General features: G+C 54.6%; 2 protein-coding genes across 3 annotated transcripts; both read left to right on the forward strand.

Annotated features, from left to right (window-relative positions):
* The first annotated feature begins 194 nt into the window (after positions 1–194).
* On the forward strand, positions 195–6,237 carry FTCD (formimidoyltransferase cyclodeaminase). 2 transcript variants are annotated; one of them, XM_058809725.1, is made up of 14 exons: positions 195–353; positions 1,108–1,291; positions 1,652–1,780; positions 1,891–1,979; positions 2,230–2,409; positions 2,498–2,635; positions 2,928–3,059; positions 3,699–3,760; positions 4,419–4,548; positions 4,659–4,820; positions 5,202–5,245; positions 5,326–5,464; positions 5,746–5,841; positions 6,001–6,237. In XM_058809725.1, the coding sequence occupies exons 1-14, from the start codon at positions 300–302 to the stop codon at positions 6,085–6,087; spliced, it is 1,626 nt and encodes a 541-aa protein (XP_058665708.1). In that variant the 5' UTR covers positions 195–299; the 3' UTR covers positions 6,088–6,237. The 2 variants fall into 2 exon arrangements, with proteins under 2 accessions (XP_058665708.1, XP_058665707.1); XM_058809724.1 differs by having other exon boundaries at positions 280–353; positions 1,105–1,291.
* Positions 6,238–7,683: 1,446 nt separating this feature from the next.
* On the forward strand, positions 7,684–9,823 carry LOC131560937 (proline-rich protein 13-like). The gene is made up of 4 exons (XM_058809957.1): positions 7,684–7,730; positions 8,132–8,167; positions 8,412–8,716; positions 9,530–9,823. The coding sequence occupies exons 2-4, from the start codon at positions 8,149–8,151 to the stop codon at positions 9,566–9,568; spliced, it is 363 nt and encodes a 120-aa protein (XP_058665940.1). The 5' UTR covers positions 7,684–7,730; positions 8,132–8,148; the 3' UTR covers positions 9,569–9,823.
* Positions 9,824–10,425: the final 602 nt, after the last annotated feature.

Raw genomic sequence — 10,425 nt, forward strand, 5'->3', positions numbered from 1 at the left:
GATTTTTTTTCTTTATATATTAATTGGTGCTGGTGAGTGCTGCCATCTGGCCTCACAGAGCCCTTGTGCCCGGAGCTGTTCCAAGCACGGTAGGGTCAGTATGATGGTGTTTATCCAAGCCCCTTTCTGTCCCCTGGCCACAGATCGATTCAGTTAATGAGAAACTCCAGCTTGGGAAAGAGGCAACGTGCTGGCTGCTGAGAGGCTTTCGCTCTGCAGTGGGACGGGAAAGGGCAGGAAACCCCCAGGGTGTGAAGAGCCGAGCCGGGGGCTGAGGGCTGCAAGCAGACCGTGGGACCATGGCCAAGCTGGTGGAATGCGTCCCCAACTTCTCAGAGGGGAATAACAAAGAGGTGAGGGAGTATGTGGAAGGGCTGAGGGGTGGGTGACACCGGGCTGCTGACAGCCAGGTTTCCCCCTGCAGAGCGGTATGCACTGCTAGACTCTGCCATGCCTCCTTTGCAGTGCCATGCACCTTTCACCACTTGGCTGGTTCCAAAAATGTCTAAAGCTAGCTTTGAGTCCCTTATAGCACCTCAGTGGGAAGCAGGGGCTGAGACCTCTTCCACCATTGCCAGCAGGTTGCTGTAGCACCAGCTCTGGGCTTGGTCTGGAATATTTCTCTGCAGAGAAACATTGCTTGCAGTTGTGACAAAGCACACTATCAAGGTTAATGGAGTCTGTCCTGGGCATCAGCCTTCAAGTGAACTTTGGCTCTGCCAGTGGCAGGAGAATTTAGTAAACCCAGCATGGGTGTAAAAACACAGCCTCCTGCAGGGAAGAGGCTTAGCAGAGCCAAATGTGTTGGGAAGCTGGCAGGTGGATGTATCCTCAGGAACAGCAGTTTATGGTGGTGCTCTGTGACATGCAGCAGCAGCCAGGTGTCTCTCCCCCACCACAGGGAGTTTGGGGAGCCAGGGTGCCCCAAACCCCCTGGATGGGAGTGGGATGCTTGTGCAGGGCTGCATCCCCACTGATCACGGGGTCATTGTCAACCCCATCACCAGTGGGAAGGGGAAGATCTGAGATGCCCCCTCTCTTGAAAAGCCATGGCTGTTGTATAGTCCCATCCATCTCAGCCCCCTTGCTCCCATCTCTGCCCAGCAGGTGATCGATGCAGTGGCACAGGCCATCTCCCGGACACTGGGATGTGTGCTGCTGGATGTGGATGCCGGCGCCTCCACCAACCGCACTGTCTACACCTTTGTGGGGTCCCCTGAGGCTGTGGTGGAAGGGGCATTGAGCGCAGCCCGTGTGGCTGGGCAGCTCATTGACATGAGCCAACACTCGGGTGAGCTTGGGAGAGGCCCAGGGGCTGGGCTGGCACAGAGGGACAGAGGGGACTGCCATACTGCTGGGACCAAGCATGGCACTGGAACAGGGACTGTGGTCACAGGCCCAGGCCTGAAAGAGTTTAAGAAGCATTTGCAATGCTCCCAGGCACATGGTGGGATTGTTATGGCTGCCCTGTGGAGGCCCAGGGGTTGGACTCAATGATCCTGGTGGGTCTCTTCCAACTTGGGTTAGTCTGTGATTCTATGACTTTCTCACAGCAATGGTGTCCAGTCTGTAAGAGTGTGCAAAAGTGTGTTCTCCCTCCTTGTCTGCTTTTTCTTCCCACCTCCCACTTGTATATCTGCCCCACCACCAGGTGAGCACCCTCGGATGGGGGCCTTGGACGTCTGTCCCTTTGTGCCAGTGAGGAATGTCAGCATGGAGGAGTGTGTCACTTGTGCCCACATCTTCGGGCAGCGCTTGGCAGCAGAGCTAGGTGTACCTGGTGAGTGGGTTCAGGAACCTCTCCACATTCCATCCCATCCTGCATGATTCAACTGTTGGAGAAAGTGCCAGCCTTGCCTGGCAGTGCTCACCCCCAGCTGTGTCTTGCAGTTTACCTGTATGGAGCGGCAGCACGGCACGAGAGCAGGAAAGCCCTGCCCTCCATCCGTGCTGGGGAGTACGAGGCGCTCCCTGAGAAGGTGAGCTTGGTGGTGGCACCGGCTGGGCAGACCTGACCTGTACTTCCCTGGCTTCAGGGAGCACGCTGGGGGCTGCCTTGGACTACTGGGGGCTACCAAGGACTACTTGGTGTAGTCCCTTTGCACCAAGAGGAGCTGGTGACACAGGTGGTCATGGCAGACTCCAGCTGGGGAGGGAGATGCCCTCCTTGCGAGGGTGGCATGTGCTCCTGGCAGTGCCAGTACACACACTCTCTTCCCTCCACTCCAGCTTGCAAAACCAGAGTGGGCTCCTGATTTTGGGCCCCCAACTTTTGTCCCCCGGTGGGGAGCCACAGTGACAGGTGCCCGGACCTTCCTTATTGCGTACAACATCAACCTGCTGTGCACCAAGGAGCAGGCTCATCGCATCGCCCTCAACATCCGTGAGCAGGGCCGCGGCCCCAGCCAGGTACATCAAGAGCACGGGCACACCAGGAGCACACCTGCCTGTCCCCACACCTCCTGGGCTGTGCCCTGAATGTGGCAGTTGTTGGCAGCCTGGGCGCTTGAAGAAGGTGCAAGGCATTGGCTGGTATTTGGAGGAGGAGAACATGGCCCAGGTTTCAACGAACCTGCTGGACTTTGAGACCACACCACTCCACACCGTCTACGAGGAGATCTGCCGAGATGCACAGGTGGGTGGCTTGGGGTGCCTGTTCCCAAGGGGGCTTCCCAGAGGACATCTCCCAACAAGTTTCCTTCCTCACTGTCAGGTCAGGCTCTGGTTTCTCTCATGCTTAGCTCAGCCAAAGTGCTGAATGGCACAAAACTCCCAGAAACTCATCAACTTGCTGCGAGCTCCCAGCTCCTCTGCTGAAAGATTTTCTGTGAGCTTCCCATGTCCTGCGAAGGGATGAGGACCACCAGGCTGAGGTAGTAGTGGCAGCAGGCCTCTGGGGAAAATCACATTTCGGATGTCCTTTGCAGGAATTGAATCTCCCTGTGGTGGGGTCTCAGCTGGTAGGGCTTGTTCCCAAGAAGGCCATTCTGGATGCAGCTGACTTTTACATCAAGAAGGAAAAACTCTTCATACTGGAGGAGGAACAGAAGATCAGGCTGGTAATGTGGCTTCCCCTGATACCATCACAAGGGTGGGATCATGGGAGAGACACATCCCACCCCCCCACCAGCCTCCCAAAGTGGCACTGAGCAGAAATTTGGGACTGCTCAGGCCTCAGACATTTGTTTCCAGTGTGGATTTTGTGGGGTAGGACAAGCTGCTTTATTGAGCTAAGGATGCTGAGATGCATAGGGAGCAGGAACCACAACGTATGAGGATTGAATGTGGGTGGCAGCTGCTCGTCTTGCCTGCATGGAGGCCAGGAGGGGAAGGAAGTGTACCCAGGGCTCAAGGACAGTGTGTGGCATTATGGGAGGCTGTCCCAGGACGGGGAGTTAGCTGGAAAGGAGGAGACAAGCTCTGCTGTTCCACTGCAGGAGGGAGGGACTTTTCCAGCCTGTGGGGAATGTGCTAGATAAGAGCAAGCTAATGATTTATCAGTATAGCTCCCAGTCATTCAGAGGTGACCCCACACCACCCCCGAGTCTGCGATGGGATAGGCTGGTGGTGCCAGCTGTCCTCTCCCTGGGTGGTGGCCCAGTCGCAGTGCTGACTCACCCATGGTTATTAGCAGTGGGGAATGAGGATGCAACAGGACTTACGTGACAGGGTTGACACAGTGGTGCTGCTCCTTGCAGGTGGTCAGTCGTCTGGGTCTGGACTCCCTGTCTCCATTTCACCCTCGGGAGCGCATCATCGAGTAGGGACTCACATCCCACTTCTTGTCATGGTGCCCATTCCTCCCTGGATGGGGGGATCCTGATGCCTGCATCCTGTACTCAGCTTGTTTTGGGAGTGGTGGCTGCTCCCAGCTCCTCTTCACAGCCTGGGGACATCTCTGCTGGGTGGTTGGGCAAGATCAGGGCGGTCCCTGCTACCAAATGCTGATGGCTGTACACATGGAGTGGGGGAAACTCCAGGTTGCTTCAGCAGGCAGTGGGAGCAGGTTTTGTGGCCAGATTTGAATGCTAAATTTCTTCCCCTATCCCCATGCAAAATTCACTGCCTCTGGTTCACATGCTGTGGCACCTGTGTGAAACATGAGTCTGTGGGGGGAAAGGAAGGGAAATCCATCCACGAGGTGAAGTCCTTGTCACCCTTCCTGGGCCATGGCTGCAGAGGTGTTTCTATCCCACCAATGCTGCTTGCATCAGCCCAACCTGGCTAATGCAGAGCAACCCCCACACCGCCTGTGTTCCCCAAATGTCCCCCATGGGGTTCCCAGTCCTTACCCTAACCCTCAGGCTGGGTTTTAGTCCCCTACTAATTCACGGGGCCAATGCTGGAGAGGGCAGTGCTGGGTCTGGGTGGTGGTGGTGTCCCTGTGCCTGGAGGGCTCTAAAACACCTGTGCTGCAGGTACTTGGTGGAGGCAGGAGACGTGGGCAGGGGGCTGGTGGCCAAGCCACTGGGTGCCTTTGTGCGAGCGGTCGGAGCAAGGTCAGCAGCGCCAGGAGGAGGCTCCGTGTCTGCGGCTGCGGGAGCCCTGGTATGTGCCCCACACCAAGACAGAGGCCTAAAGGGCCTTGGTGTGCCAAGCAGAGCTGGCATGGTGGTAGCAGTGCCCACTGTGTCCTACTGGAGGATTTACCCTGGCAGGGAGCAGCACTGGGCAGCATGGTGGGGCTGATGAGCTACGGGAAGCGGCAGTTTGAGGACCTGGACTCCATCATGAGGAAGCTGGTCCCCCCTTTCCACCAGGCCATGGACGAGCTGGTGGCAATGGTGGATGCTGACTCCTGTGCCTTCAACAGCTACATGGTGAGGTTCCAGCAGAGGCATCCTACAGGGAAACAGGAGGACTTTCCAGCTGGGAGGAGGGCTGGGATCGATGTGCTCTGGATTCCTTAGGACCAGGGCTCTGACCTTAGAATCACAGAGTCATTAAGGTTGGAAAAGACCTCCAAGATTATCAAGTCCAACCTTCCACTGAGTACACCCATGCCCACTAAACCATATGGCAAAGTGCCACTTCTGCTTGCTTTTTGAACACTTCCAGGGATGCTAAAGCAGGGCCTGGGGAAGGGACATTGTCACATAAGGGAGGTTTGCAAGCGCATGGGAGCTATGGGATGTGCCCTGACACCCGATGCAAGGCATGATATGGGTGATGGCAGCAAACCTGCTTTTCTTTGCCTGCAGGAAGCCATGAAGCTGCCCAAGAACACCCCTGAGGAGCGGGAGAGGTGAGCTGGGCTGGTGGGGATTGGCTGACTGTGTGGGCACAGCCACCCAGCGCTCAACCCAGGGCTGTCCCTCCTCTCAGACGCACAGCTGCCATGCAGCAGGGGCTGAAGATGGCCGTGGGGGTGCCCTATGGCCTGGCAGAGAAGGTGAATGGGCTCTGGCCTGCTCTGAAGGAGCTGGCACAACACTGCAACCTGGCCTGCAAATCTGACATCCAGGTAATGGCCCCAGCTCACACACACTTGCCCTGCAAGGTGTTCCCTCATGTCCTGACTTCCAGGGTACATCTCTCCAGCTGTGCTTCCCAAACTGGCCAGTAATTTCCACCCAGTAATTCTTTGGCAGCCATTTCCTGAGAATACCAACAGGTTGGAAAGCGCTGCATGCTGCTGGGTGGTGCAGGGTGGGAGTCCTGCAGCATGAGGGTCTGACTTGCTTCAGCGCCGTATGGTGGAGCTGGTTCACCAGGAGAGCTTCTCGCCAGCCTGACTTTTCCCAGGTGGGAGCCAAAATGCTGGAAGCGGCAGTGTTCGGAGCTTACTTCAATGTCATTATCAACCTCAAGGACATCACGGACGACAAGTTCAAGCTTGTGGTGAGCTGGGCCTGGCGGTGCAGCTGAGCGGTGGCGGAGGGGGCAGTGGTGGCCTGGAACCCCTTGTGCCCGTCTGCCACCGGCGGGACACATGTGGTGCCCAGGGGATGGCTCTTCTGGCCTGTCGGGTGGCAAATGACTTATCTTGTCCCCACACAGATGTCACAGAAGGTGTCTGGGCTGCTGGAAGAGGCGAAGCAAGGCTCGGCAGTTGTGCTGGCACTGCTGGAAAAGCGGGTGGCCTGAGAAAGGCTTGGGAGCGCTCCGGGGGTTCTGCAGTGGCAAATACAGCTGGGAAATACTCTTGGCCTTGCCTATGCTTGGCAAGGTGTTCACCTCTGGAGGGCTGTGTGAATAACACATTCACTCTCCTGTGAAAACTTAAGAAGTTTAATAAAGGACAATAGGAGACAAGAACCATGGAGCAAAGGTTCTTACGGGTGCATCTTGGCACTCAGCCAAGACCACACTGCCACCTTTGGGGATCCCCCTTAAATACCTTTTCCCTTACATCAGCCTGTTGCATATTCATAGACCCTTATGCGTATCCATAAACTAGTTTACATTTTCCAGGAACTGTTTGACATGGCCCCTCCTTTGGTCCACCTTTTTAGAGCATGTGTGTTTCTTGGCTGTGGTTTTGACTCCTTCTGCTAATCACTTCCAGTTTGGGCCTTGGTCCATGCTTTCTTCTAATGGTGAGTGCTGATAGTTGGCATATCTAGAAGGTTTCCTCATCCTGTGTTTATTGGATGTTATCCCATCCAAGCAGGCATTTTAACACAAGCATAGCTATTTCACTATGTGTAAGCTTAATTGACAGTAGAAATAGAAATTATATAACAAAGTTACTTTAACATCACACATATCAAATCCATTTAAATATTTGTGAAAAGTCAATATTATAATATGTATCTGTAACAGCTGGTCTGCTCAGGCACATCCAGCATCATATTCCCTGGCCTTTCCCTGGACAAGGGGAATTTTTGCTGTCTGGTACTTAGACCCCAGGCTCCATCCTCCGATCCCCAGGGCAGAAGTAGACGATTGGGCTGGCAGTGTCTGGGACCACAGTGATCCTAACAGAAGGGATGGCAGGATCCTTGTAGCATTGCCTGTAAGGAGATCCCCGTGCATGAATACCTCCTGACCCTGTACAGTTCCTTTGTTCAGAAACCCCCATGAAACACCCTCCTACCCGAGATCTGGGGCAAGACCTGGCACAGTCCCTTTCTGCCAGGTGTCTTTCAGGCTGTGTGTGACAATTCCAACCCGTTGAATTGCTTAGGAAGGGAGCACTCCCAAACATGAGGCACCATCAGAGGCATTAGCAGGGAGATGGGGTGGGTTGAGATGGGAGAAATCCTACACCCTCCTCATAGATCCTCCAAGAGGAAAACCTGAAAATCAGGGCATCCAGCCCTGCCTCCTGTCCCTGTTGACCGAGTGTGTCAGCAGATACTGTGTCCTCCACCTGCACACCCTGGCAGCACTGTGAGCAGTGTCAGGCCCCCACACCTGCTGTCCCACAGCCCCGTCTGTGGGAAGGTCACCCGGTTCACAGGGAGCACAGTCAGGGTTCATAGTGGGGTCAGCTGACTCACTCTATCCCTCCCTTGTCGCCGGGAGCTGGAATCACCGCCCTCCATAGCCTGTGTTTATTATCCCCGTGGGACCTTTGTGCCGGCTGGGAGCGGCGTGTTGACGTTTCTCGCATGCCCATGGTGAGGGCGTGGTGTCACCTCTCAGGTGTCACCCCTGCCCGCCACACCCCTGCTCAAAGGGGCAGGGCCCCGTTATTTAAGGATGGCCTACAGCCGGGAGAGCTGTGCCAAGGACGGGGATCCCGAGTGCTGCCGACGTTGCTTCTTCTGGGAGCTCTTCCACAGGTTTGGTGAATGCAGGGCAGCATGAGGGCAGTGGGAGCATGGGTGCACTGTCCCCAAGGTGGGCACTGTACCCAGGCACGTGTCCCCAGTCTCTTGTGGCCCACGAGGGCATGAGCTCGGCACCCCAGCTGGGCCAGTGTGGATTTATTTCTATTAAAAATGGAAACCACATGCCTAGGCTTTGGGGGTGCATGGAGTGGGGGACAGTCGCTCTGGGAGTTGGTGCTGTCACCAAAGGGACAGGATGACGGCCGGGGTCTGTGGGGGAATGGCACTCTGGGGGAAGCGAGCGTGGTCCCTGTGCTGGGGCAGATGTGGGGCAGAGCAGACAGGTCCCAGCTGCTGGCTGGGCGATGTCTCATGGCAGGAGGTGACTAATAGTGCCTGTCCTTCCCTTTCAGCTTGGAGACCACTAAGGATGTGTGACCCCAACCAAGGTGAGGGGCTGTGGGGCCAGGCAGGGCTGCAGGTACCACACAGCCATCAGGAGGACTTAGAGGGGAGCTCTATGCTTTGGCCTCAGACACCTGGGGGGTTTACCTGCATCCCAGAGGGGTGTGGGATGTCCTTTGTGAGGAAGACCAGAGTGGGCCCGTTGGGTGGAAGGGTGCACCAGCTCCCTGTACTGTCTGTCTGGGGAGAGGCTGTCTCTGCCCACTTACAGGTTCCTCTTCTTCCTAGGCCAGCCACACCCACACCTTGCAGTGTGCCCTCCTGCCCCTCCAGGATACCCTGGTCCTGGCACAGGTCCCTACCCTGGTGGCATTGCAGTTTGCCCTGCTGCCCCTCCAGGACACCCTGGTCCTGGCACAGGTCCCTACCCTGGTGGCGTGGCAGTCTGCCCTGCTCCGCCGGTCCAGCACCCCCATGGGCACCCCCCATCAGGGCATCATCCTCATGGACACCAGGAGCACCATAAGAAGCACGATAAGAAGCACGATAAGAAGCACGATAAGAAGAAGCATGGCAAGCACCATGAAGGCAAGGTAAGAGTGAAACAGCAGTGAACCTTTCCCTAATTCTGCTGCAGACCTCCTCCAGCATACCACAGCAGCTGGGACTCTCCTCTCCTACCCTGTAGTGGCTGGAACAAACTGCCCAAACATCAGTGGCTGTTTTTAGATGTGGAAACTTGTTAGAATAATAAATAGGCAAGAATGAGTCATATTAAGTGAGTAATTTGAAAAGCAATCCATGAAATTCCTTGAAGCCATTTAAAGTGATAGCATGGCTTGGGGCACACCGTGCAGTATATGAAATCCCGGGACTTTGTCCTGCTCACTTGAGTGCAAGTTGTGCCTCCATAATGGACATTCACTCAGTGTCTTGCAGCAGAGGAACTGTTTGACTCCCCCTTAAAAACAAAAAATTCACAAAAAAAACAACAAAAACCACAAAAAAACAGAAAAGGAAAAGCAATTCCTTGTGCTAAATTCTGCAGAAAATACCATTCCAGGGATGGGCACCATCCTGAGTGGGTCTGAATGAGGAACTGCTAAACGAGGCCCTATTTCCAGCATTGGGGGTGGGAGCATTTCTCAAACAAATCCTGCCAGCAGCTCCTCTCACAGGGAAACAGCTCTGGAAGTGATCTGCTGTGATGTTGGTCTTTGCTGGCAGAAAGCAAGACCTTTCTGGAATTTCCTTTATTGACCTTAAGAGTCTTGTAAAAAAATAATAAAAACCCTCCAGCCTTCCCACAATATGGGGCAGCCACTACAGGGTCACTAACCCATCTCAGGAATGCTGTGACAGAGGTTCCTTTCCCTGCTGTCCTAAAGTTGTTCTCTCTTCCCCAGCCCTCTGGCAGCTCAAGCAGCAGCTCTGACTCTGACTAAAGGTCTGGCATATTCCACCTGCTCCATGGTGATCAGCAAAAGATGAGGCCAAACTCCTCGTGGGAACCCCCTGCATGTCAATCCTCTCCCTCCCCCTTTCCCCTGGAGCAGTGTTTTGCCTGCTGAGTGATTTTTCTTGTGTGCAAGAGTTTGTAAATCGTTTGACCTGGAATGTCCAAGTTAATGGACAACATTTCTACCCTTTATCTTCCGGGAGAGCCTGCTGAAAGTCATCACATGTTGTTTTCCAATCTGCTGGTGTCTGTGTGTTTTTTCCTGGGCAATGATGCTGGCTGCTGACATTGATCCCGTAAACTTCCTTACATTTCATGTGAGCTTTCCTAGGCGTAGCAGAGGGAGTGCCTGGGGGATGCTGTAATTATGTGGGTTGCCATCCTCCATGCCAGGGTAATAATTTATAGGCAAAAGCTCACCATGGCAGAGGGATTCTCCCACGAACAGATGAGGAGCATGAAGAGCTGGTAGTGTTCAATACCAGTGCTTGGAGCAATCTGTGTTCCTGCCCATGAGATAATCTTTCAGTTCCCTCCCAACCCAAACCATTCTGTGATTCCATGATTATCTGGATTTATCAGCTTGAAACCAGGAAAACCAGCTGCTCATAAAAAATAATTTTAAAAATCCACACTGTTGCAGCCCAAATTGCTGCTAGGAAAGTCCAGGATAAAGAAGCAAAAAGGGCCTGTGCATGGTATCCACAGATGTTTCAGCCACGCAGTAACATGTTCGGGTCCCAGGCACACACACATGGAGGGTCCAGGTTTCTCTCTCCCCAGGGGCCCGGGGTCACTCTGGTCTCGGGGCAGTACAAAGAGAATGGCCAATCAGGGAATAGG

The sequence above is a fragment of the Ammospiza caudacuta genome, chromosome 8, assembly GCF_027887145.1.
Source record: "Ammospiza caudacuta isolate bAmmCau1 chromosome 8, bAmmCau1.pri, whole genome shotgun sequence".
NCBI lineage: Eukaryota > Metazoa > Chordata > Aves > Passeriformes > Passerellidae > Ammospiza > Ammospiza caudacuta.